Source organism: Bombus bifarius, unplaced genomic scaffold (assembly GCF_011952205.1).
Source record: "Bombus bifarius isolate JDL3187 unplaced genomic scaffold, Bbif_JDL3187 scf7180000009111, whole genome shotgun sequence".
NCBI classification, from domain to species: domain Eukaryota; kingdom Metazoa; phylum Arthropoda; class Insecta; order Hymenoptera; family Apidae; genus Bombus; species Bombus bifarius.
Genome location: NW_022884904.1, coordinates 1,134,820 through 1,162,256, shown reverse-complemented (window position 1 = coordinate 1,162,256; position 27,437 = coordinate 1,134,820). Strand labels below are relative to the sequence as shown.

The 27,437-nt window shown below is 34.5% G+C and overlaps 4 protein-coding genes across 16 annotated transcripts in view; 2 read left to right on the top strand and 2 right to left on the bottom strand.

Moving 5' to 3' along the window:
- The window catches only part of LOC117213500 (F-box only protein 43-like), a 47,490-nt gene extending 38,715 nt beyond the window's left edge, over window positions 1-8,775 (bottom strand). Inside the window, exon 1 of the mRNA XM_033458882.1 lies at window positions 7,845-8,775. Coding sequence (XP_033314773.1) covers window positions 7,845-8,417 — 573 coding nt within the window. The 5' untranslated portion in view covers window positions 8,418-8,775. The remainder of the gene's footprint in view (window positions 1-7,844) is intronic.
- Window positions 8,776-10,644: 1,869 nt separating this feature from the next.
- LOC117213502 (DNA-directed RNA polymerases I, II, and III subunit RPABC4) lies at window positions 10,645-12,100 on the top strand. Its single transcript, XM_033458885.1, has 3 exons — window positions 10,645-10,827; window positions 11,243-11,335; window positions 11,530-12,100. The coding sequence occupies exons 1-3, from the start codon at window positions 10,770-10,772 to the stop codon at window positions 11,550-11,552; spliced, it is 174 nt and encodes a 57-aa protein (XP_033314776.1). The 5' UTR covers window positions 10,645-10,769; the 3' UTR covers window positions 11,553-12,100.
- A 620-nt stretch (window positions 12,101-12,720) lies between these two features.
- Window positions 12,721-21,429, top strand: LOC117213474 (rac GTPase-activating protein 1). Its single transcript, XM_033458838.1, has 11 exons — window positions 12,721-13,092; window positions 13,377-13,579; window positions 13,646-13,803; window positions 13,874-14,285; window positions 14,379-14,548; window positions 14,616-14,742; window positions 14,806-15,038; window positions 15,107-15,404; window positions 15,475-15,650; window positions 15,727-15,799; window positions 20,663-21,429. The coding sequence occupies exons 1-10, from the start codon at window positions 13,011-13,013 to the stop codon at window positions 15,788-15,790; spliced, it is 1,923 nt and encodes a 640-aa protein (XP_033314729.1). The 5' UTR covers window positions 12,721-13,010; the 3' UTR covers window positions 15,791-15,799; window positions 20,663-21,429.
- On the bottom strand, window positions 16,413-27,331 carry LOC117213473 (GATOR complex protein Iml1). 13 transcript variants are annotated; one of them, XM_033458825.1, is made up of 26 exons: window positions 27,233-27,331; window positions 26,755-27,164; window positions 26,550-26,675; window positions 26,010-26,481; window positions 25,733-25,929; window positions 25,372-25,655; window positions 25,073-25,302; window positions 24,775-24,987; window positions 24,570-24,716; window positions 24,352-24,498; window positions 23,658-23,666; window positions 22,437-22,654; window positions 22,097-22,302; window positions 21,858-22,032; window positions 21,600-21,800; window positions 20,756-20,851; window positions 20,200-20,273; window positions 18,671-18,778; window positions 18,372-18,582; window positions 18,189-18,297; window positions 17,871-18,113; window positions 17,612-17,772; window positions 17,363-17,531; window positions 16,950-17,266; window positions 16,666-16,885; window positions 16,413-16,578 (listed from the first exon to the last, which is right to left on the bottom strand). In XM_033458825.1, the coding sequence occupies exons 2-25, from the start codon at window positions 27,103-27,105 to the stop codon at window positions 16,688-16,690; spliced, it is 4,662 nt and encodes a 1,553-aa protein (XP_033314716.1). In that variant the 5' UTR covers window positions 27,106-27,164; window positions 27,233-27,331; the 3' UTR covers window positions 16,413-16,578; window positions 16,666-16,687. The 13 variants fall into 13 exon arrangements, with proteins under 13 accessions (XP_033314716.1, XP_033314715.1, XP_033314719.1 ...); XM_033458824.1 differs by lacking the exon at window positions 16,413-16,578 and having other exon boundaries at window positions 16,585-16,885; XM_033458828.1 differs by lacking the exon at window positions 16,413-16,578 and having other exon boundaries at window positions 16,585-16,885; window positions 18,372-18,579.
- Window positions 27,332-27,437: the final 106 nt, after the last annotated feature.

The window sequence follows — 27,437 nt, the reverse complement described above, 5'->3', positions numbered from 1 at the left end:
AGCCTTACAATTAGTGTTTTTAAATTCTTTTCTTTTTTTTATTTTATTTCGATATAGCTTGATATAACGCTTTTCGAACATAAAGTAAAAAATTCACTGCGGCCAGTGTCAGAAACTTTTGCACGCCACTGTGCAACGCTGTACATACATAGCTAGTGACTAGTTATTATAAAGGGTGACATTTTCCCATCGTAGTTGAACAGAGTTACGTTATCGAATCGTGAATATACATAGAGTGTAAACTTGTCTGCCGTTTTCAAGGAATACTTTGCGGATTCCGCGAATCCCTTTTAACCGTCTAACGTAACTTATCCTTTCTGTAAACGATAGAAGTTTCATTGGGTTGCAGGAACGGTGCGGCGTGTCGGATGGTGCTTACGTCTCGCTTACAAATGTGTATCCTTCTTGAATTTCATGAATGCATAATTATTTCTTTGTATTACTTCTTCGTTATTAGCAACCAAGGAGGTAGGCAAATTTTGTAGGAATTAATTTGTCTGAACTCGGCTCGATGTTATTTACATTGCTGATACCAACAACAATTAAATTAGATACCTTCGGCAAAAACGTATCAACTCGGCGACTATATATATATCTCTATCTATATAGATGTGGACGGAATTTCTACATACATACTTACAATCGAATAAAACAGAATGTTTGCTGGCAACAACGAATAAAAATACTATTAAGCTACTATTAAGTTAAGTAAATCAAAAGATATTGTCTCGTTGTTTAGAAAAAGTTCATCTTTGGTAGAATAAAGCCGGCTAATTAATAATAATATCGGCTAATTAAACTAGATTCGCAAGATCGCGCGTCAACGACAAACGTTAATTAGCACGGCAGTTACGGTACGAGACTGGTCGCGCAATAACGTTTCTAATTGAAACGAAACGTATATCCAAGGATAAATTACAACGGTTGTCTGAAGAATTTTTATTCGCCAGCAAGTGGCAAGTGTCAATGGCCTATATGATCGTAGTAAATAGATGGTGGATATTTATACAAATTCGTATCGTTACGGAGTCAGCTAAAGAGGTGAGATCTATGCTCGCAATCGTTGTTCATTGACATTTTCTATAAATGCGCAAAAACTAAAATGCTCGAAATCCAACCACGATTTCCATCTTGCTCGATTTCGTACAAAGAGGTCTCTTTCCTCGTCCGTTGCCAGACCGCTTTACGCTTCATGAAGCACCGAGAAACGAAGGATACACCTGGCCAGGTGCTCGGTACTACTGGGTCAATATGTGCACGTGATAATGCTGCTGCAGCACCGTTGCACAGCAGCTAAAAATTTCAAAAATATAACCAACGGTTTCAGCCAATTCCCGCAAAGTTTCCTTCACGCTTACAATGGCTACAAGAAGTACTCGTACATCGTTGTATTTATTCAAGTATTTAGCACGTTTGTTATAACGCTGATAACTAATCGGTAAAGTGCGAATTTTTATGCAGATTCACATTTTTGAGAATACAATTAAAATAGCAGAACGTCGATAGAAAATTGTTTTATTACAAAACGTTGTAGAAAGTATGCACTATACTTCTGATATATATCTGATGTATATCTTGTAATTGCAGTGCATTCAAAATTCTTTAAATCGTATCGCGCGCAATTTTCTCATCGACACTGTGATCGATTTCGTTTGGGGCGAAAAGTGGAAAGACTCGGACAAAATCCGTTAGGTCCGGTTAAAACGCGGTGTCATCGATTAAAATTTCAAAGCACCCACCGGAAAAAGAAACTGGAAGGAAAGTTCCTTGCGACAGGAAACCGGCCGCACCAACTGTTAACTTATACGACCACTCAACGACCCTCGCTAGCCGTTGCTAATTATGGAACAATTCCTTCCTTCCTTCCTTCCTTCCTTTCCCTAGAACTGTGCATTTCGCTCTCGCGCGACTTTAAGGAAACCATTATTTCAAGCCGCTGCATTGCTTACCAACCAGAACGGATCAACCGTCGAGCAAGCAATTATTCGAGTCGCACGTTTTCCTGCAACCATCTAACGTATCTTCGAGGGTGGACAATGAAGCTCTTGTCCTCTTGAATTCGAGACGAAAGGAAACGAGGGAGAACGAAAGCGAAAGTCGCAACGAGAGAGTCTTTCCACGGTACAGCTTTACACTTTGCTCTCACGATGGTTCGTGTTAAAAAATAACGAATCCTTACGAAAATGAGGGGGGGGGGGTGGGAAAGTAACTCTTAAACCCTGCTCTGCACCTTAAACCATGCACGGATTGATGACAATTTCTTACCGCGGAAAGAAATTTCTATGGTATCTTTCGAGATTGTCCGAGGTTGAAGCAAACTGAAACGATATATATGTATATCGATATATAGGGAACAATAATGTTAATCTAACTGTTAGACAAGACCAATTGATTTTATTGTTTCGCGCCGTTTACTAGATTTCAAGAAACAACTTGAAATTTAATTCGGTATCCGGCACGTTTAATGTGTAAGTAACCTATTACCTCTATCTCTACACCAACGTCGCCAACGTAGAAAATTTTTACGAATCTATCGTGTATGTAAGACGAGAGTGTATGTAGTCGTAATTACGTATGTAGTAGCGTATTAATAAGATTTGAATTTGACTCGCTATGAAATATATAGTAATAACGACAGCTATGTTATCGATAAACAGAAGAATTAATTAGAAAGCGAAAAATGGCTTAGTAAAGAAAGAAAAGAAAGAAAAAGAAGAAAAAAAAAAAGAAGAAAGTTGGCAGGTATGTTGCAAATCCAAAAGAAATATATACATACATACGTACGTACGTACGTACGTACGTATGAAGCAGGAATGATTAATAAATTTTTTGTAGTGGAATTGAACTTTTGAGATAAATATTTATACGCCGTATACACTATTGAAAGTGGAAAATTAAAGTGGGAATATTGAAACTTTTACTAATATTTAACTGCGTAAATTAATATTTAAATGCGTATTCTGAACCACAGGGGCTGCAAAGTTGGCTGCTGACCCATCGATAGTCCCATTTTATGTACTCGATAGATAGAAACGTTCATTGTCCCAGCTGATCAAAACACACGTTGTTCGAACAATCGAATTTCTCAAATTAGTGAAGATTTTTTATCGTACAAATACCTTTCCACCGCATCGGACGTATAACTGACAGAAGCGTTCGAGGAAGCGGTTTACAGGCAAAATTTTTAGGCGACGATTTTCGTGGAACGATCTCGGTTAACCACGGGATGGTTTAGCGTGTCGCGTCTCGATGTAACCCTCGTAAAAGACAAAGAAAAGAGCAGCTCGGCTCTTTGTTTTAGCATCGAATACTGTAATATATTCGCATTGTTCTCTGCGGCCGGTTTTTGCCCGAGGGCTAACGGCGGCTTGCCCTCCAAAGGCAAAGATTCGTTGCGTCTTTGATGCAGAAGGAAAAGAGTCTCTCCCCTGTGATATATCGGCCGCTCGACTCACTTTATCGGGGAACATTAAACGACCTCGTGTATATTCGCATGAAAATGTTAACACGCGCTACCCCCAAGAAAGCGAGAATTATATTTATACCCGGGGTTCGCGGTGAGGTCGAGATCGCTTAGAAGGGGGCCGCGGTAGCACCAGTTTCGTGTCAATTATGTAAAATAGATTAGGCTCCGATAGATTAACTTATTACCTCGCGCATCGAATGAAATAAACGTTATTTATTTAGTCCCCTGGTACTTTTCAACCGATATCAAAACTTTGGATGATATCATCGTCGCAACGCTTGTATCACAACGAAATCTCGTTGCCGAGAATAATTATTTGAAAATTACTTCTAACGTAACGTTTCAACACGACGAGTGCTTCCTTCCGGATAATCTTACGTATTTTTGTATATTACGCATGTGCATGCATATATGCGCTCTATGCATTTCTACAACCTTAAATTTCCCATGAACGCACTAGAATTTTCAGTCTATTTAGAATCTAATCAAATCTTTCAAAATAGATATTTCACATTATTTGTCGAAGAATTCATTTTAACCGCAAGTTTCGTTTCAAGCCTCCGCTACCGAAATCGAGTCTCAGAGACTCGGCTGATTCTACCTTTCTTATTCTTTTCCATTCTGTTTACAACTAATTACGAGTAATTACTACTTGTATTTCGTACATATATGTAGCTCGTTCGCCTTACGAAATGATAGTTGATATGTGCGCAATGAAGTCTGTTGCCTGTCAGACGTCGTACGTTGGACTGTACCTCGTTCTCAACTCTTGATACGACAGTACGTATTTTGCAACGACCAATAAAGGAGGTAGGAGGTAACGAGAAATTAGCGAGACAAATAGCGATAGCGATATTTAATAAGTATATATTAAGAAAATGGAAAGGTCGCAGTGAAATAGTGGCAATCGGGGGAAATCACTGACTGCGTGATCACACGCTTTTGAAAAGCGACAAAGCGATAAAGCCATAAAGTGAAAAATCTATAAAGAAAGATGTTGCACCTTTTTGTATCGTTAGAAAATCGATCGGCCAGCAAATAAAGTTGCAAGATATCGTCTGTGATAATCTCTCACAATGTTAATAATTTCTCGAGGAATTACGTTTATTAGGAAAATGCGTATTTAAAAAGTAATTCGGTAAGGAGAATTTGTCAGAGAAATGAAGAATTTTAGAAATACGAGGTTATTAGGATAGTGGGAAAAAGGCAAGGGGGAGGTATTTCACACCGCGAAGATTTACTAAATTAAAGCGAAGCCAGGACGATGATCGTTCAGAAAGATTGTATGAAATTAATTCGCGGAATGCAATGCTAATTCGTTTAATAAAGAGATTGACGAATACTTTATTATCGCGATGCGTGCAACAAAAGACCTTCGAGTGCCGCATGCCATGCCGAAGAGCTTTTGTTACTCACACCGCGATAACAAAGCGGTCGCCTACTCTCCTTAATCTGCTTAATCTACTACTATCGCGATTTAACGCGAGAAGAAATGCACACCGACGAAAGCTGTAGGTGCAAACGACATTAACGGCAGGTAGTTGCCGTACTACCAGCGCGGCGCAACACCGGTTACAGAGTAGACACACGTTACCATTAATATGCTTGACCATGAATGAAGGGAAACGAGTTCGCGCGTGGCTTGCTTTCCCCTAGAATCAAATCGCCTCAAAGATAATTCAGCAACAAGCAAAAAGAGCCCTGGTTACGTAACATGGAAAATGTGTAAACATCCGGCAATTACTCGAGAATTACTCGAGAATTGCTCGAGAATTGCTCGAGAATTGCTCGAGAATTACTCGAGAATTACTCGACATAGAAAATAAAAGCGATACTCTGCTGTTCCTTTAAGTTTCATTAAATCTGACGTATAATCTATATATTCTTAAATATTGAAATCTCTTTTATAAAACTATCCCGAAATTCGTGATGTAAAAATACTCGGAAATTATGTTCTTTAAATACATATACAGTGGCTCGTGAAAGTATTTCAACAGTCGATTAACGACACACTGATCGTATGTTTCGAATAAATGTCTGAGAACTTGCATGCGTGTTTTCGGATTGATTACAAATTTTACTGTTACCATACAATCACGATAGTTGTGCCGCCTCCTCGCGGTTCTAATGAAATTTCAAGTTTTTCGTATAATGCATACAGTATTTTCATAGAAATTTGTCGTGGGTAAGTGTTCGAGCGAATACGTAACATCGTCGACTTTTCTCGGCTATTGTATTCTTTTAATACGCTACTTATCGAAAAACTTTCGTATTCTAGTAATTCGATACACTTAAATTAGCGCTAAAGATCGGAGAATTTGCTGCGCCAAAAGCTCGTCATCCGTCGCGAGAGGGTGATTTTTCAGCACTGGAATATATCGTATCTACCGTCACGGTTGACGAGCCAGCGGCATTTCAAAGAAGAAATCACAATAAATCAACGTCAAACGGATGATCTCGCCGACGAAACAATTATGTTGCTTAATTCGAATTTGTTCGTTCGCTCATGTGCAAATCACGTCCACGACATACATACATACGTATATGCATAGGCAAGCTATAAGATTGTTGAACGAAATCCTAAGCTACCGAGTTCCAATCCGTTACCATTCTCTAATTATTCTTCGAAATTCTGCTTGTAAAAGTATAACCTCGGACGGCACAGCAACGACGGAAAAGAGAGAGAGAGAGAGAATATAAGCTACCTAATTATAGGTTTAGATACGCCTGACGATATTTCATATCGAACATAATATCTCTTCGCCACATTACAGCCTTCACCTTAATCGAGCTCATCGAATATGACTATATGTATGTACGTTGTTATTATTCAATAAAAGCGAAACTATGATCCGATTATAAATATTTTTATTCTCAGCCCGCGAACAATCGCGTCTTACGACAAATCACAATGTAATTACCGATCGTAAGCACGCCAACACTCGTCACGAACATTAAAATTAACAACATGTTAGTTTTACCAAAAGCTCTACAAATTAATTAGAGATTACGAACCTAGCAACGAGATAACACGTAAACGTAATATTATTAAGAAACGTAAAATAATATATGTATTACTTTATCAAGGTGTAACAAACGTATCGAAATATTATATGCTGTACCGAAGCCCTAGATTACACAATGTTAAAAAATAGAATTCAATAACGTAAATTAATCGAACAGAGATGTTGCGTTAAATGAACGTTGGTCCTTGATAGATTGCTTGATGATTGTAAATGCCGTTGAATAAATAGACAAAAAGATCGATCGATCACTGATAGAATCACTTACCATCTTCTTATGCAATTCTCTTAGAGACTACATATATATAAGAATGTACGTTTCACACTCTAGTAATATGTTAAAATTAACTGCACCTTAAGGTATTCATCTTAAGGTATGTAAGTACTTATTCATTTTAGATAATATCACTGTTTCAAGTCGTTAATCTTTCTATAAAAAATTAATCAATTTAGAGACGCAAAGAGCTTTTCGAACGATATATGATATTTCCGCGTCGTTTAACAATTATAATTTCCACTATCCTCAACTACGATGATCACAAAGGACAAAATCATCGAAAAATTCTTGTATCCGTAGTCTTTTGATCGAGCCTGTTGAAAATAAATAAGTGTCGGGATGCTTTTTAAGCATCGATTAACAATTGGTCCCCCACTCCCTCTGCCTAATGGATAATAATCCAGATTAATTAATCTAGATTAATTCAAATCGATACAGCAGCAAATTTTTATCAAAAATAATATTTCTTCGAGACTCGATATTTAATGATAAGAATACAACAACGAATACTCGTTGAAAGGCTGTGTTACTCGAGTATCTAGAGATACTGTACGGTAAGAGGGAAGAATATGATTCCGGTTGATGTAAAACATATATGTATTTCTTTCTTTACGGGGATCGAATACGATCCCCAGAAAGAAACTTTGTATATCGTCTAAATACGCAACGTTCGCGTTCTAGAAGATGCGTGAACGTCGTACCCGTAGCACTTTTTCTCACGTTCGTGCAAACAGGCACAAGCAGGTTAATGAACCAGTTGTTTAACTGAATTTCTTATCTTATATATTATTATGTAGCGTGAAATTTATCACGAATTGTCGACTACGATAGAATTTCATCTAAAAAGAAAGAAGGTAATCTTATATAAAATCTAATTTTGCATACGATTGTACAAAACGAGATAAAATAATTCAAGTTACACTTATATTTATTTATCTTTGCCTGTTATTTATCCTGCATTTGATAAGACAATATCCTAGCATTTTGAATAGAAAACTGAGTAATCTTATGCCATTCCGTAATGAAAAGTTATTCCACGATACATAACCGGAGAATATTAATCAAAGAATTCACTTACCTTGACGAAAGAGTGGAATTTTACTTTGCTGGGAGAAACAGGTGGACTGCTAGGTGATAGTTGATTTCCTGGTACTTGCAGAAGATTCTGTACCTCTAACAAGTATCCTTTCCTGGCGTATCTGCTCCTAGGACTGCTTTGAATATCTCCTTCTATCTTTGACTTTTTAATTAATTTTAGATTTTCCTTGGCATTCTGTCTGAGTATTACATGGATCAGTCTTCTGGTATTGGCCCTAGAATCGTTTATACAGATTCTCTTCCATGTTTTCGACACCATACTGATTGAACAAAGATCCTGCGGTCCAAGGAAGGATAATATTTTAGACACTATCCTCCAATGATTGCTTTTGTCTCCAAGGAGCGCCAGTATATCCACTGTTTCTCTTCCTGTATAATCTGGAGTAGCTCTCACTCTAGACCTGTATCTTGAAATTATTGGTGTATACCCGCCAGAATGAGGAGTAATAGACACATAACCACTGTCGTTAACACTGTCGTGCCAACTGCGATTGCTCGAGTTTATCGTGATGCAAGGTGTCTCGCAGATACTTATGTTTTCCATTTCATCCATCTTCGTGCCTTTCCGGACGATATATTCCCATTTCTCACTTGTCACTTCAACATGATGTTATTTCAACATGACATTGCATGAAAAGTGTTCAAAACCATGTGACAAATAGCAATTCGCCAGAAATGTATCACCAGAAATATTAATCTTCACTGTGTAAGGATTCGAAGTAAGATTCGCGGCAAACATGCGCACGCGGACACCGACTCTCCCTCTGCGTGTTCCTGCGCTGCAAGCACTACGAAACTTTGAAGTCTGTTTATCCGTTGTCCCACCGTAGCTCCCTTGGCAATTGCCCGACCAATCGGCTAACCTGACTCATCCCGCCATTCGTTGCCAAGCGCTACCATTGGCTCGAAATTCTTGGCCGTGTTAGTGATGCTGTTACCTCTGGCGGCTGCTGCTGGACTTACTGAATTCTGTTGCTGGGGAGACCTCTTTGATTTCTGATTTCTCTTTCACAGCGCGTGCGCATACAAAAATTCCTTCAATTTTACCAATTTCGATATTTTTTCATTTTCTCCTCGTCCTTTCTTTCTTTCCTTTAAATTAATGCTTATTATAGGAAGACACGGGAAGCCGCTTAATTATTTTTGAATATTATGACCGACTGTAAAATCATTATACGACTTAAGTTATATATCACATTACTTTAATTGTATCCACTAGATGGAATATAGGAGAAATTACTAGTATACATATTAAACAAAATTCTGTTTAACTTTTCTACAATAACTTTGTTAATGTAGCAGTAATTACAGTAAAATAATGTATTTTAATTTCGAATTAAATATACGTAAAATATGTACATACGTACGTATATTGGCATGTGTGTTTAATGTAAATGTATCGAGTAACGAATAACTGTGTAACTATTGATTCTCATATATGTATACCATTAATATCCTATCAAGTATAATAATTTATCGATATTTTAGAAAGAAATATATATCTTATTATCAACATTGACATTTTTTATATTTTTCTAATAAAAAACTTTTAATTTAACTTGCATATCCAATATATATAGTTGGTTAAAAGTTTACTTAATTTCAATTTCTTTTCTCAGTCCTTTATAATTTTACTCTTAATATTATTATTTGACATAATGCTACCGTACCGGTAATATTTACTTGTGAAGCATCTTATTAAATGTACTATAATACACAAGTATAATTTTAATTTTCAAAATGAGAAAAACGTATTTTCTTCATGCGTATGATTGATATAACGGATTGATATTTTTTAATATGGGGATATTTCTTGAAAGTTAGAAGATTCGTTTAACGTACATACGTACGATATTTCATTTGTACAATGCATAGCATATTATATGTATTATGTTAAATATGCACAGACTTATCGACGGCAATACGCGTATGAGATTCTATGGATGAAAACATGAAAATACTGTCATGTTTTTATTACATCAGAGCAAAATAAAAACACTACTAATAGATTTGACACAATTGTTTTAGTAATCACGTGTAATCAACTTTATTCAAATTTATTTGTATGAAAGACGTTGAGAATTTATTGTAAGATTGACGGAATCTCAGCAGCGATTTATCAATGGTATTTTTACGAGCTGTTGAGAAGTATGTTATTAACAGTAAATTGTTACACGAGGCTCGAGTGTTATTAATTCGAATGTATAAAAGTGACAAGAATACTATTGCTATCGTGTCTATTAGTAGGTACAAACGCAGTACTATTATTTCTAGAGACATCCTGCTTGCTATTAATGTTATTCTGCTTTCTCGAACTAGTTCGACTCCAGAAAAAAGGCTAGTATCAAAATATTTTTACTTACAAATTGCAAATTTTACGACTAAAACTAAATAAGAAGGGAGAAAGAAATAGATAAGATATAAAAACATAATTTCTGTGCCATATTAATGATAGAGTTATTAGTCACTTACTAAATTTAATAAGATCTTAAAAATGCCTCTTTCCGTACACAGATATGGCTGCTTAGTTTTTAAAAAATTAGACACAAAAAAGAGTTGATAAACACTATGTATACCACATTTCACTATAATGAATTGAAAAAATAGTTTACAAACCTTAGCCAATCAATGTCGTCGAAGTTGTCGAGAAAAAAAATTGTTAATTTTCGAAAATTACAAAAAGGTTAACAGGATGAAAGAGAGGGGGAAGGGAGAGGGAGAGGGAGAGGGAGAGGGAGAGGGAGAGGGAGAGGGAGAGGGAGAGGAAGAGGGAATGGGAGAAAGACAGTCACTTGCTCTTTGCGTAGGTACTTATGCACAAGCAGCAAGTGCGCAATCGATTAACAAGATAGTCAGTAAACTTTATTGCGAAACGCCAAAGGTTTTTGATTGAAAATTGGGTACAATGGAATCTAGCAAGTCGGAATCGACGCCAAAACAGGCTATGGTATACATTTGCGGAGGTACAGTTAAGATAATAAACGTGAAATATTCCTAACCTCACTTTTTATGTCGCATTACGACACTCACTTTTTGTGTCTGTCACGTATTTTCGAAATAAACATAAACTTTGTGTAAATATTGCTTTCTCCATCCTTTCATCATACAATTTATACATTGATAAAAGTTTTGATTGAGTAACGACATTAATAAAAATATCGTACTTGTCAAGTCTTCGTTTTATTTAAATAAATGTTTCATTATATCGTCTTAATTTAGATGTTAATATTGTATAACATTAAAAATTCTTTGAGTCCATTTTTTATTTCACGAAACATAAGCTTTTATCAACTTATTAGTATCTTCGTGTGTTCCATTCATAACCTGTATGCAAACTTTTGTTCTATAAATATGTATATAATTTATTTGTTTTTGTAGAATGTCATCATGATAATGAAATACGCCCAAGAGATCCAATTCGATGCCGAGAATGTGGGTATAGGATCATGTACAAAAAACGAACTAAAAGACGTATCCTTTTACATTTATAGAAATACACATTAGATATTATTAAATGTTACTAATGCACTTGTGCAATGTTGTTTAATACATGTTACTATATAAGATTTTAATAGTAATCATTCGTTCTATAAATACTTCCTACACTCGTTGTAGGTACATATAAACATAATATAAGCAAGTCATTTTCCTTAATAAATTTTTAGTTGTTGTGTTTGATGCACGATAAAGCAATCTATCATTTTTTATAAATTATATATCGGTCATTAATAAATGTAATGTAATGTAACACCAAAAGCTGGAATAAGACAAATAATGGAAGAAAACCTGCCATCGTGTCAAATATATAATATAGGAGGAATAGAAAATAGAAACCATATATTAAGTAAACGGCCCATGTATAAAGAAGTTAAGTCAAACGTATTAAGAAATAGGGAATGCCCAAAAAATGGGAAACCATTGAGAAAGGAATGTGGGAGTTGATGAACATCATGAATGGAAGCTTAAAACTAAGGGCATCATATAGGAAGAGTAGAATCCGGAGTAATAGCGATAATTCAAAGAAGGCAAAGAATCAAATAATCCACAAACCAATAAATAAATAAATATATATATATATATATATATATAATGATATTGAGCTATATTAGAATTCTAACTTTACTTTGGCATGATGACATGTATAATAAATTAAGATAGTTAAAAAATAGGAAAGATATGAAAGATGTTGTTCGTCATTTATAATGTTCTTTTTAAATAAAATACAAATTATCCATACATACTATGTATATGTATCTCTTACATCAAATTTTTCCTTCTACTACAGCATACACACTTAATCAAAATACTCGATATTTTTATCAAAAACAATTGTTTCGAAGCTATTGTATTAAGCATTGTATTGTATTTGTATAATACAATACAATATAATTTATTTAACAAATAACTATAACGAATAAAAATAAAATTATAAATTGATTTCATATATCGGAATATAAGTTTAATTTCAAGTTTAAAAGGCCGCGTTTCGTTTGGTTTCTATAAAATTGTTTATCAATGTTCGTGCATAAGAAGAGAATCTTCAAAAATTACATTCAAAGGCGAACTCCTCTGTAATATCGAGTAATACAATTGACTGAGAAACCTTTCGCAAGGTAACTCCTATCGGGCAATCATTTCGCTCTTTCATGAAGAGTGAAGGAAGTGACCATGCGGCCACAATTTCATCAAAAACGTACCCTCTCTGGTGGATCTCTGGTGGATGCCGGTAATGCAGGTCGCCACAGTTCGATTAACATGAGAGACGTCTAGCGGAGAAATAAAAAACTGCTCGAAAATGTGTCCCTCTGATTGGTCGAATTTGAATTGTACGAGAAGCGATTGTTGTGCGTATTCAACGTAACGTACTTACAATGTCAACGGCTAAGTGATATAGCGTGATACCATGTGCGTGCATCAAAGAAGTGATTTCTACTTACTATTATGAAAAATTAATGATAGAAATGCATTACACGCGTCATATTATCGAATTTATAGTTAAAGTTCGAATGAATTGATATTCGCAACGATACAAGTGTTGCAAAATTGGAATAATTGATAGAAAGTTGTCGCGAACCTGTTGGCGTGGTTTGTATACATGACGAAATATTTTAATTTCTCTTGAAACGAATTCTATATCAATTTGAAGATGACATCGTTATCGTTGCTGGCGAGTCACGATGAAGTGGTTCGATGTATGAATGTACACCTAAACGGAGCTTGCGAAGAAGGTTCGGATTTCATATATTTGCTCCCTACAATGTTTTACTAGATTATGAAAAAATATATTGAGAAAATACGCATGCCTCTAAGCTTTTGTATATAAATGTTTTCCATGCCCCGTACTCTTTTCAATATTTCTTGTGTTCTTTCCATTCGTGCTATAATTTAACGATGAAATTGCCATTGTAAATATGTACACAGAAAACAAAGATGACGCAGTCATATTGTTTCATTTTTTTAACGTAGTTTCAAGTTAATTTACTATATCATTTACATCCTATTTTTTATGTAGAATTTCTAAAGTTTGCTGTAAATCAGGAAGAAATGAGACAGAAATGGTTAGCATCTATACAAGAATGTCAACGTCTTCATTCAGCTTTAGAGAAATCTCATCAAGAGGCAGCTGACTTAGATAAAAAATTAAGTCACGCTAGAAGACTTCTAGATGAAGAGAAAAGGAGAAGGCGTACCGTTGAAGAACAACGAAATTCATTGGTAAATATGTTCTTCTTTCATAATTCTTAAACACATGACAATGTATTCTCGTTACTTTTTATATAGGAAAAACAAATTGCTATGGCCAGAGATCTTTTATTTAACGATGGTGGGAGAAATTTAAACGATGAAACCCGCGAAAAATTACAATTTTTGAATAACACTACGTTAAATGGTCGTCACAGTAATATATATAATATAAAGGATGTACATCAAAATGACAAGTGAGTTCCTATTTACATAGAGTGTTATTGATTGATACATAGGAAAACGTTGTTTAATTATCGCTTTTAGATTAAATACTATAGCGGAGCTGGACTCCACTGGCTCTATTTTAAGTGACTTAAGTTGCTTTTCGAAGTCAGAAGATGATTTAGATATTAGTGCAATCATTCAACAAAATCATAAGAAACGTGAATGGAAAGAGCACAGACCAAGTGGCGAATATTCCACGAAGAAGCGACGTAGTACAGTACAAAAAGCTGCAGAATTAACTTCGTCTGATAGAATAGTAGCCACAACTACAGTAGTGATGCCAAAAGATGGCAATATCACTGCATCTTCTGTAATTGAAGCTATACCTGGGGATGAAAACATAGATCCACAAGAACCTTTACATAATTCGCGTAAAAGGCGTAAAAGTGGTGATCGTAGTAAATCAAAATTAACACCCGTTGATACAAATGATATTCAAATGGATACTGCTGTAAGTTGTTTTATTTGAATTAAACACATCTTTCTTTCTTTTCCATGTTTCTTTAATTTCAGTTAAAATAACAGAGTGAAAATTATATTACAGCCTTCTGCGCCAAAAATAGAAGCTCTTACATCAGGATCAGATTCTGAGGGCGTTTTTAAACCTAGTCCAAACATAGGCGGATACACTTTAAATACGAAATCAGCTAGAGGGCATAGCTTTGTAGCGAAGACGGTAATTAAACCGGAAGTCTGTATACCATGTGACAAGAGGTAAAATATTCATAAGGATTCGGTTCATACAAGTGTCATAGAAACACTTTTAAAAATAACATTTTAGGATTCGATTTGGAAAGGTAGCCCTGAAATGTAAAGACTGTAGAGCTACGGCTCATATGGAATGTAAAGACTTAGTTCCGTTACCATGTGTACCTAATGGAAATACACCTACACTACGAGGAACATCAGTAAGCTCTTGAAACTTGCGGTATCTTTGTATATGATAAAAAGTGATAACAAACTATTCTTAGGGAACGATAGCAGATTATACACCGATGATCCCGCCAATGGTACCGTCATTGGTTGTTCATTGCATCAACGAAATAGAATTGAGAGGAATGAGCGAACAAGGATTGTACAGGGTAAATGGCGGTTTAACGGAGGTAAAATGTCTAAAAGAGAAATTCCTTAAAGGCAAAGGTGCCCCCAATCTTTCCGATGTCGATATATCTACCATATGTTCTACTCTTAAAGATTTCCTTAGGTACGTCGATTCGAATATTTTGTTCTATACAAGTGAAACAACTTATTTAGTTTCTTCCTTACCCTTAGATCGTTACGAGAGCCGTTAATCACTGTCGGATTATGGGCAGACTTTGTTCGAGCAACTACTATTACTGATAAACAAGATGCTGATGCTGCATTATACCAAGCAATTTCTGAACTACCTCAACCTAACAGAGACACGCTTGCCTTTTTAATCTTGCACTTACAAAGAGTATCAAGTAGTCCAGAATGTAAGATGCCAATAACTAATTTAGCTAAAGTTTTTGGGCCTACTTTGGTCGGCTATAGTTGCCAGAAACCATCGCCCAATTCTCTTCTTTCAGAGACAAGTAATCAAGTTGCTGTAAGTATTATAATAAAAAATTGAAAAGACTAGATAATGCTTGCTTGACCTTTTACTTTTCTTTTTATAGATAGTGGAAAATTTATTGAAAATACCTTCGGATTATTGGGCAAATTTCGTTAATCCCGAAAATCTAAACAATATTGGTACTCATAGAACTGGTGAATTACAGCATACACCATCTCAGGAATCTTTACTTAAACGCAGCATTTCCCGTGGCTTCTTTAATACTCCACTTACTTCTAGGTTTGCACCTTACTATTACGTACTTTTAGCTTGAAATCAATTACGTTACGGTACTCATATTCGGGCATTGTTACAGTCGGACATTTATGAGGAAAAACAAGAAATACTTCGCGGCATCTCCCTCTAGACTAGCTTACTGACAAGAATAGGTATGTATTTAAATTATGCTTACATCGAGATGCAAATAATTTCTAAATAATTATTGACTCTTTGAACATAAATAATTAATATTTGTTCAATGTGCAACATAATTTTTCTACATTCTATTTAAAATTTTGTAATATTTTGACATAAAATATATTTTTATGTAACGTATGGTACGAAATAATACTAGAACATTAGAAATAGAATATTAAAAATAAGCAAAATTAAAATGTTAATAATATATTATGTTAAATACTCTTTATGATGACTTTAAGCGTGTGAAAGTATGTGGTGACGTTAATACGAACCCCCAGTATTTCTCTGAATTGAGATTAAAATACAATTATATAGCACTAGGCGAATATAGACATTAAGGCGAAATGTTATAAGTGTAGAATTAAATAAATGTGATATTTTTGTTAATAACAACATTTCTAAAAATGTTCGGTTCAATAAAAATACAGACCATTTTATTTCAATATAGCTTCGTTTCCTTTCTTTCGTAGGTGTATAAATACATGTATTAACAAGTAACAAAAATTATAAATTTACTACTATCGGTGCCGTAAAAACAACAGATGCCTTATGCAAACTAATTGTAAGTTACTTGAAATATATACTTCTTGAAATATATATATATATATTACAAACATTAGTTTTCAGTTCATTTACATCGTTCTTGTAAGCATTAAAATATATCTTTAATTCTGTACATACTTCCGTTATCCGTAATAACAATTGTATCACAAAGTACATGTTACATTCGAAATGATTTCTTAACCGTCTAAAACGAAGTACTTATTTTAATGGCGATGAAATTAAATCTTCTAAATACTACAATTGAAATATAAGCTTATAAAACAATATTTACGTTATACATTCCATTTGATCCTTTAGATTGTTTTCGTGCACGATTTTTCTTTTATCTCCCAGCAATGTTCCCAGAACTGTTTCAATCTATTGTCCCCATTCGAACAAAAATGTCTAAAATCTTGTATGAGCTTTTTTTGAAACAATTCATCGCCAACTAACGTGGATGATGATTTCCATTTTCGACTAAGCATGTGATTCCACGACCAAAGGAAACCAATCTAAACAGATGAGAATTCATTTCTCTAACAACTTCTTCCTCAAAGAATTATACAGATTACCTACCCTCTTGTCCTTGTTGTAGTCATCTTTATTCTTCCCGCTAACGTGTCTCGTAATGTAAGCTTCATGAGGGCTGGGTTGATCAGAATGAATCGGATATCCCTTTTGCCCTGTGTTTCGTCTCACTATGTTGGTAGCAGTTCGAGGACGTGATCTTGTATTTGTCGTAGATGGTATCAGTATGAATGCATTGCCGGTCATATGAACGTACTGGTGATCGTTTTCAGTACTTTCTATTAGGCATGGAACAAAGCCAAATCTTTGTACAATTGTCTCTTGAAAAAGAAAGAGTCTTTGTGCGTAAGTTACTTCTCGAAATTCTGGAATCAAGAACCATCGATAACCATTGGATTAATCATTGATAACCATCCGTTCTATATAGCGCTTTAATTCGCGTTGATACTGAGAGAGCAAACCTTCGAAAAGATGTCGTTTGTTTGCCATAAGACACTCTGTATTTAATGGTATAAAAATAGGCCCCCTTAAAGGATCACTTTTTGAAGTGAACGGTAATGCTAGTAGATCGCTTGGGATAGGAACCATTTGAATTCCGCACATTTGAGCCTTACGTTGCCACACAAATATCTTCCCAGATTGAAATCCAAACGTAGTAGTTATATTTCGAAATATGAACTCGCTTTAGATCACAAAAAATATATACTTACAAGGTCAGCGACTATACTACCAGATGATGCAACCCATTGTACCACTAGTTCGTAAGAATGATCTACTTTGTATATAGATTGATATCTTAGATGTCCCCATTCGATTCTATCGCTTCTGTTGTTTATGTCTATATCTAGATGAGTATGTTTATATGACGGAACTAGGAGGTAAAGTGAATAATACGTGAATTAGGAGAAATAAGAAATGGAAAATACATAAACACTAAAAAGTAACGCTACCAGAAGTATAAAAAATTACCTTGCCATTCTCCATGCTCATCCGCCATGTCGGATATGTCTAAATCATCTTTAAGAAACGGCGCTACGTTTGATTCGTCTACAATAGTAGTATCGCAGCTGGGTATAGTCATTGGAGATGACATGAGGGGGAACGATCCTGGCGAAGATGGTTCACACCAGCCTTTCGGTGCCCTTATTTCGACTTCTACCCATTCATTTTCGAAGCTTTGCAAATCACCCAGGGGCGAGAAATAATCGCCAGCTTAAAAATAGGAAAAATCATACAAACAATAGATAACAAATTAATATATAATTAATGTACAATAATTTCCTTTACCTCTTTGATTTTCTTTATCTTGTACTATGTGATACAAATAAAATCCTAGAATGAATGGTTTAGAAAAATCTCCAGATGCATGGCATATGAGCTTGTCTTGTATCATACCCTAGATGAAAGTATATTATAAAAATACATGGAACCAATAACTTCACTGTATACTGACAACATTATTATTATTACATTCATGATATTGATGGCACTCTCCACTGTTACTCCTCCTTCTATGTGATTATTTAACCATTGCACTGCATCTGCGCTAACAAATGTCTGGCTTGGAAGAGATGGGTGTTGTGTGAGGAATCCCACGCCGTTTTGTGGGTGTTTCATTGCTTCTAGAATTTCGTTGTTTGACGCGGTGTTTTTTAACTTTGTTAATTCCATGTTTGTACTACTAGTAACGAAATTGAAATAATTAATATAGCGTTTATGCAAACGATTTATGCGGATGTGTGTGAGATGAAACTCGACGTTTAATTTACCTATCTTCGTTAGAATCGAAATGGTCTTGCTGTTGCTCGAGTGAAAGGGGTAACACAGCTTCGCTGGCAGGTGAGATTCGGCCCCTATCCATCACTTTGGAACCTGATCTAACAAAAACAAGTGATACCAATTAATCACATAGTGCTTATATTATCAGAATGGTGTATGGCAGAGAAACAGAGCAATAGAGAAAATTAAGCAATGTCTAATGTGAAAAGCAACAAAATTTGCATCTGCATAATACTATTTATTTTCTTTCTCAAACAAAAGTGTAAGATAGAATGCCCTGTATATAGATAGAATATGTATGTACATACACAAGATAAGGATAGAATCGATATCTTAATATTTAAATGTAAGAGTTGTTAGCTTAATTCATGCTTCGGTATTATAATATAGATGCACATACATATCTTGCCGTCAACGGCAAATATTTAAATTTAAAGTTAAAGTGAAAGAAATTTAAAAGATTAAAACACCAACCTGTTTGGCACGTGGCGAGGAGTGTCGAGGCACGCGCGGGCAGTCGCAGCGGTATTCACTACATGCCTCTCCTGTACAGAGAACCCCGTCACTCCCTCACTCACTACCAATATTTTCTACCATACAGAGTATTTGTACAATTGTAAATCACATTCTTGGCAATTTTCTGTAACATTTTACCGTTACCTATGTCGAAGTAAATGGTACAAATGCTCTGTATCTCATTTTTGCTAAATGATGAAAAGAAGGATGAAAGCAGCTGAAAAGTATAGAATGGGAAATATGTACAAAGATTGTACTGAAACATTTACAAATACAGCTCTCTTCTATTCTGAGCACACCCTTCCCAGAAATTTGAATCAAAGGTACCTTTGTGTTCATCACCAGAGTAGAAGCATTGTAATATCTTAAGGCAAATAACGCAGTATCAATTGAATAATATGGAATTTCTAGACCAGCCTCCTTAATGTTACTTAATAATTGTTTGTACAACAGATACACACAAATCTTTACCGTTTTGCCAGCATCGTTATGTGTAAAACATGCAGATGTGCAGTTTGTCGGGAATTATGTGCGGTATTAGCTTCAATGTGCATATTCATACAAAAATATATACTCATAAAACTGAAACTGAGTGGCCAGAGCTGCATAAATTTTTCTACGTTTTTTAATATATAATGAATATAATTTCGATGCCTTGTCATGTATTGTATCAATAAATAATATCGAAATACGTATCGAATAAATCAATAAAACTCCATGAAGACTGGACTTATAATTCCGGCAAAAACAATTCGATTTTCAATCATTTTGTATGATTGTATCAACAGCAAATATAATTATTCGCGTCGTATATAAACAATTTAAAGCAGTTAATATTTAGTAATTAAACCGATGCAGCACAGAAGCGAACAAGCAAAATGAAAAGGTATCAAACGTCAAATTTCAATGGACATTTCGTTGCAAGATGCAATAGGTTGCAAGCTATACTATTACATTTGCCAAAGCAACAATGCCGAAATCATCAATCTAAGCTTATTCAAACCTTGGTCTCGGTTTCTCTGGTAGACGATTGCTTCCGAGTCGCTCCCTGAAGGGAGAGCTGCCGACTAGATTGGTCTGAAAAGCATGATGAATAGTATGGGTAACTGTAAATGTATGAACAAGCTCATGATCATGAAGTAGTATATCACCGGTCTGTTTCATTATGTAATGCATTGTTAACATTTTATTCAGAGAGCATTATTAATTAGATCGACGAAGAGAGAAGAAGATAAATAAAATGTTGGCGTTTTGCATTACACAAAAGCTTGCTAAAAAATCATGTGCGCATTCAAGGCAGATATCAAGCATGGTTGCATTGTGTAATACGTTGTGTAAGCTGTCTGAATGTTCTGACAAGCTTGCTGTTAGAATCTAACATTACTAAAGAACTGGATGTAACTAATATTTAAAGATTAAAAAAAGAACATGAAGAATTCATGGGTGTCCCCTCCTTATTGCCAAAGGAGGCGTATATTCTGAGATTCATGGATAGAGATGATAATGATTTCATTGACATCCGGATCAGCGCACTGAGGCTACAGGATGCGAGGATGTACCTGGTTAGTGAGGACAATCAGGCTCGTGCTGTGCCTGCGTCTGGTCAAGTGAGAGGCAGGATCTCTCTGGGAAACACCACCTAGAGTCGAAGGATTCTGAAACATATCATGCTAAATGCCCTCTCCTAACATTCCACTCATCTATCTCTACCTACGATTACGTGTATATCTCTCTCGTGTAACTGTGTAATTTTGACATTGACACCCGCCAGCTATAAATACTAGTTCAGAGATTGTTATTTGAAAATAATTAGTCTGTACGTAATAAAATATCGTCAAATTCGAGTAGGTAATAGCCACTGTAAGTGATTTATCGAGTGACAAATAAATAAGCTTGTGAAAAAATCGTGCTCTTTCTTTTGAACTTAAATTAACCCTCATGTTACTGTTTGTTGCATCCTGCATATTTAGTACACCACTGAAAGAATGGCACTGCGTTAAAACTCTTGCAAAACAAAAACTGCGAAATAAAGAAAAATAAAGGAAAATTACAACTCTTTGATATTAAACGAACTAATCGATATTCGAAACTAACAAAAGCACCAAAATTGCGTTACTTAGGCGTCGTACATCAGGCATGCGACAGTCAATTCTAGAGTGCAAAAGTACAGCGCAATATGGTACAAAATAGATCGTTAGTTAAACCCAAAGTAAAACGCAATGTTCTAGTTTAGACGAAAAACAGGGAATAATAGCGAAACATCTGTCAATTGGATTTTACTCGAGGTTCCCCTATTCGATAATTTCAATCGATTTAAAAAGTTTATGTTTTACATCTTTCAATTCCCATAAACTGAAAAATCAGGCTATCTTACATATTAGAAAAATTTTATGCAAAAGTTACCCAATTTTTGTTCGGATTCGGGCGGCGTATCTTATTCGGCCACAGCTCGATGAACCGTAAAAATCCGTCCAAGAGAGACACTTGTTCGGAAGTGGTGAGAGGTGTATATATATCACATCTTGATGATCCCTCTAAAAATTTTCGAGTAGCCGAATTGTGCAAAGGAAGTAAAAACACGCGAAATCTCCAGTATTTAAGCGCCTAGAAATTTTTAATGATCTCAGAAAAAATTGAAATAATATACGATACAAATCTTACCTCTACTAAAGCAAAATCAGTATGGCCCCTTGTACAGATGTAATGATCCAAATAATTCCAATTGTAATTTTCAAGCTTCTCTGTTGTAAAAGATACCCATGATACTTCGTACGTGTCGTGATGAGGTGCGTGAAATCGATACAGATAATGAATATTGAACGGAGGGTAAGGATGCCTGTAAAGGATACATTCAAATATTCTCTCTTTACTTCTTATTAATTTGTAGCGCGATTTCTCACCTTGGCCGATATCTTGTTACTGTTATACAATTATCGAATAAAGATATTTTGTGAAATATTCTCCCAATGCTTAGCAAATATTCCTCCTTCGGTTCTGATTCTGTTTGCCGTCCCCGCATTACAGAGCTTATTGCAGGGACAGCATTACTACCGGGTGTATGGCTCTGATTTTGATTATTTTGCGGTAAAATAATTAATTGAAAACCCTTGATTAAGAAAAGAAAAGAAGAGAAAGATAAAGAAAAAGAGAAAAAAAAAAGAAAGAGAAAATAAACATAGTTACACAGAATTGCACACATACGGGCAAAGATCACGTTTGAAGGCATGATTGGCATAATACCTGTGCTAATCGTTGCGATACAAGCTCCTTAAATACTTCGGCAGTTGTCAAAGGTTTTTTATATATTGCTCGTTGTTGAGCAAAATCTGTATTAACGTCGTCAGGCAAAAGATTATAGTCTGACACAACGTAGTCGTTTTGTAAACTTCTTTTATCGGGAAAATAATCTGTAGTAATTGGCAAACATGCTGGGATTGTCAATGATTTCCAATCAACACCTACAAAATAAGACGTAGGATATATATGAAAAATGCAATTTGCATTTTAGACTGTTTCAAATGAATAAATAAATGAATTATTTTTAATATATAATGTTAATTTTCGTGACTACGTAAGTACTAAATCTAGGTATTATGCAGCAGTTAATGCAAAAATACACAGATATAATACACAGAAGAAATTTTCACAAAATTATTGTACAGTGCAAGTACGTATTAAACAATTTATGCACCCCAAACAAAGATAGTGATTATATTAGTATTACAATATGTGTTGCCAGTATATGAAATCCAAGATGACCACGATTTAGTACTAAAGCATGCAATGCAAGAAGTATTATTTGTAATGTAATTCTCAAATGAATTCTCGAAATAGTTTGTTACAAAGCATAACAAACTAAGTTTGTGAAAATAATATTGAAGGAGACAAACGTGTATGCATAATCGAAACAAGTATACTACATCAACAATAATTACATAAAAGAAGAAGGTACTTCAATTATTCCCATAAAATTAAATTTCTATACATTATTAGTAAATCATATCAAATATCGTATACTACTTATTACTAGTAATATAAATAAGTGCGATCTTAAAGCGAGATGATAGAGTGGAAGGATTATAAAGCAGATGAGAGAATGTTTGAAGAATATATGATATGAAATTCATAGTATATATAGAGAATCGGAAAAAATTAGAATTTTGAACAGTGCAAATATCTTATGAAACAAGTAGAAATAAGAAATAACAAAAGAATTCTATGTAGGTGTATAAATAATCGTAATAGTAACAAATATTTAATAGATTATTTATAGAAATTATTTTGGAATTAGAATTACTTTTTTGCAACAGAGGACATACATGCATAGAAGAATCATAAAGACTAGAGCTATGAAGAACAAAAGTTACTACAAATTTAATGCCCTGGAAAAAAAAAAAAGAAAATAAAAGGAAAGAATGTGTACCATAACCGAATCAACCCCCAATAACGTATGGCGCTAACCTATGATTGCTGTTTAATGTGACATCATAGTTGTACATCACACACGCGTCAATGCGTCCAGCGTTGCATCCCAATAAGACGTACCATAGCATGGAAATAAATGTAATAATAATATTATTCATATAAATGATCGATGAGCCTCAAAAATAAACATGAATATGTCCAAGAATGAAAATACTTCTTATGCATGATGATTGTGTGACTGTGTATTAAACTTTCATTCATTTCTGCTTGAAAAGCAATATCTTTTCCTGAAATTTGTATCAACTATTTTCATTCTTTAAGAAATTATGTTTCAAAATTGTATTGATTAATCCTTCTTGGTATTAAGTATGAATGATAAGAATGAAGTTCTCTGTATGGATTTGTGCATCGGTTGAATAATTTATAATATTACACCTACATTATTTTACTTATGTATGCCTTTATTGTTCTCCTAAAATTGCCAAGAAGCATTATACATCCGTAATTAATTGTCTAATATTTTTTACCACATGAATTAATCGTTTGCTTAATTAAAGATCCTTTCAAAATTCTTTCTTCAAACTGTAAACTCATTTTATAATAATTTGTGGATAACTTGTGAATAATAATATGGCTAATGTTGTTATTTGGATATGTTATAAAATATTATTTGCCAGTAGTTATATAGTATATTTATGTTGTAAATCGCTTTATTAGAATATATGCAAACCTGTTGTAAGTGCCGGTGTCCATTCCTGTTCACCAGTAGCACCCCATAACAATGTCAAAGACTTATTGCCTGTAGAGGATATCGGATTCCCACTTTTATCAGTGCTTGATAGTAAAAGATTTAATCTCTGCGGTTTATTCTTTGTGTCTATGAAAAACATAGTTGCGGTGCTGTATTATATTAATACACGACTTATGTATTTTATATGAAATACTAACGATCTTGAAACTGATTCGAGTTAGAGACGTCGTTATGTTCCATAGGGGAGCCACTTATAGTGGAAGTAGCATCGGATTGTGGTTCTGAACACATTTGTGTTGGCACAGCTTGATAATGATGTTGCTGTATAAGTACACCTGTTGGCCCTACGATATTAGTTAAATTTAAACGATTATGTAATTTCTTTTCTTTATTAGTAATTACCTTTAGGAAAAATATGTGTCCATCTTCGTCTGTTACTAGTTAATTTAATTGTAACGTGAGATGGATCAAAAGGATTAATAAGTGCCCTACTAGGTCTAATAGTTGTAGGTTGAGATATTGTATTTGTGGGGCTTCCAGCACTGCCAACAACCGGCCTAAATGGCGGCGATATTTCTGAATCGGTTAAATCGCTTTTTACTGATATCCTCGATTCTACGTAACATATAATTGTTAAATACGATTATATTTCAATATCTTATTAACACTTATAACTTGTACAAGTAATTTCAATATATACCATTGACTTCTCCATTGGATTCACTACTAGTTACGTCATCTGTTCTAGAAGGTATCAAGATTGCTGCGCTTCTTGTTGCAGCTGGAGGTGAGTGAGATTCAGGTGGCGGGTGATGTATATCAGGATCTGACATTTTTCTTTTCAGAAGTTTCAGTATATGCGCGTTATTATGTGTTTCCATGCTGGCAACGCTTGTCTTTTTAGTTCTGGTCGTAACTCGTTGCAAACTACTTATAGAAAATTTTAAACTAGAACCTCTGGCGTTAAAGTTTCAGCATTTAACTTAATATTGAATTTACCTTGACGTATGGACTGAAGGCAATTGAAAGACCTGTGCATCGTATGCATCATAGTCAAACAAAGTATTGTGCAAACATTCCTTTGCATCTTCTTGTAGAAGCTTACTTTTACACTGCAATTTTCCAGTTTCTGCTGATTGTTTTGACACCCTCTGAGGAAGTTTTATACGAGGTATAAATGTTGAATAAGGAATTTTTTTATTTGTTGAATAAAAACTGAGATTAATCCAGTGCGGCATGCTATAGTCATCAGGCGCATTAACAGATGTATCCTTATTGTGAAACTAAAATTATATCACAAATATTAATATTTATAACATTATTACTAAGTGCTGTATAATATTTTCATAAGCGTAAATACCTTTAATAAAGGTACAGCATGTAATGGTTGTTCTCCGACACACACCAAATCACTACCAACTCCGTTATCGATAATTCTTTGTTTTGTAACGTTCGTTAACTCTCTGTCAACCTCAAAAACACCTACACCAGGTGTAATCACCACCGATAACTGACCAGTTCTATCAAAACTACGATCCAGATAATGTTTCTCAAACACTGTAAGCGAGCTAAATTAAGCGAAATACTTTGTAATAAATTAAACTATATGTATATGTGTGTGTCTGTTTAAATATTACCATTTAAAGACATGTTCAGTACTTCTAAAAAGTTGCCCTGTGCAGCTGTTGAATTTACTGCTTTTGGTATAGAGACACCTGATTTTTGATGATATTCTAATACAATTTTTTGATAGTCTGTGAACAGTTTACGTAATTGTACCAACACGTTACTCCAATCTTCAAATCTTTCATTTTGAACTACCACCCTGTAGAAATCTTCATAAAATCTTCCCCTATAATCATGTTGTAAACATTCACGCATGTGATTTGGAAATTCTTCCAGACTGTTAGCATTATAAAATGTTCTTGAGAATAGAACAATCGTTACTTCATGATTACTGCCATTCTTTTTCCACTTTTGAAATAAATCAGCTAAAAACCCATTAACAGCTTTTTCAAAATATAAGTCACCGTGAATGTCAAAATCCCACATTTCTGAACTCATTTGAATAAAAAGATACACCATACTGGTCGAAGAACGAAACACAACCTAAAAGAGAAATTTTTAAGAGACAATTTTATACATACTTTCTTTTTCCACTATATTCAAATGCAAACCTTAGTATCATTAGTTATAACACCACAAGCGACTCTATCACCCTGTGACCACATTTCATATACTTGACATCTGATACTGCCTCCACAGAATTCAATCTTCTTGTTCATATATACACAAGTGTTGACCTGATAAACAAATTTATATAAAAGATAAGAGAGCAAAATACTTGGATACAAATTGAAAAATAAACAATATCTATTCTACCAAGCTATTTTTCAGACGCCACATTTCACTACGACCCAGATACTGGTCTTTGAAGGTAAGTTCAATGGAATCCAAAGCTACATCGTCTGGATTAACAACATTCATATACACGTCTGCAAATGTTCTTAATTGAAACATTGTGGCTACATTGTTTTCCACGCTAATTGTCTCCCTTCCTTGTAAATCTTCTTTAAAGGACGTGACTTGAAGGAGTAGACGGCTAAATTCAACCTCAGGGTGATAAATTTCAACAACATCTCCAGTTTTTATACTAGGGTGATCTTTTGGATTGATTATTAAATCTTCTTCACTAAAAGTCTTTTGATGAACTATCAACTTATACAGCTTCATTTTTAAGCCATTACTACTTTCATCATAGATCTAATCATAACATGTCATAGAATAGAATCCTACAATGCAATACGCTATATAGAATATTTTTTTTGTATGTATAAATCTAATGTAAAAAATTACATACATTAAGACGAACAAACAACGACTTACTTAACCATTCTCTATTCAGTATAAAACATTTCTTCGATATATTTAAAATAAGTATTGGATCCGAAACATAATATCTATATATATATTTATAAAATATATATATCTATATGTGTGTGTGTGTGTATATATATATATATATATATATATATATTATCGATGACACGCTATTAAGATAATGT

What these genes read in the sequence shown, in the direction of transcription:
- LOC117213474 (XM_033458838.1), top strand. Translation starts at nt 13,011, where the DNA reads ATGACATCGTTATCGTTGCTGGCGAGTCACGATGAAGTGGTTCGATGT. An exon ending in TGTATACCATGTGACAAGAG is followed by an intron (nt 14,549 to 14,615) that starts GTAAAATATTCA and finishes ATAACATTTTAG; the next exon opens with GATTCGATTTGGAAAGGTAG. An exon ending in AGACAAGTAATCAAGTTGCT is followed by an intron (nt 15,405 to 15,474) that starts GTAAGTATTATA and finishes TTCTTTTTATAG; the next exon opens with ATAGTGGAAAATTTATTGAA.
- LOC117213473 (XM_033458825.1), bottom strand. Translation starts at nt 27,105, where the DNA reads ATGAAGCTGTATAAGTTGATAGTTCATCAAAAGACTTTTAGTGAAGAA. An exon ending in ATCCAATGGAGAAGTCAATG is followed by an intron (nt 24,988 to 25,072) that starts GTATATATTGAA and finishes TATGTTACGTAG; the next exon opens with AATCGAGGATATCAGTAAAA. An exon ending in CTCGAATCAGTTTCAAGATC is followed by an intron (nt 24,499 to 24,569) that starts GTTAGTATTTCA and finishes TGTTTTTCATAG; the next exon opens with ACACAAAGAATAAACCGCAG.
- LOC117213502 (XM_033458885.1), top strand. Translation starts at nt 10,770, where the DNA reads ATGGAATCTAGCAAGTCGGAATCGACGCCAAAACAGGCTATGGTATAC. An exon ending in TATGGTATACATTTGCGGAG is followed by an intron (nt 10,828 to 11,242) that starts GTACAGTTAAGA and finishes TTGTTTTTGTAG; the next exon opens with AATGTCATCATGATAATGAA. An exon ending in CAAAAAACGAACTAAAAGAC is followed by an intron (nt 11,336 to 11,529) that starts GTATCCTTTTAC and finishes ATAAATTTTTAG; the next exon opens with TTGTTGTGTTTGATGCACGA.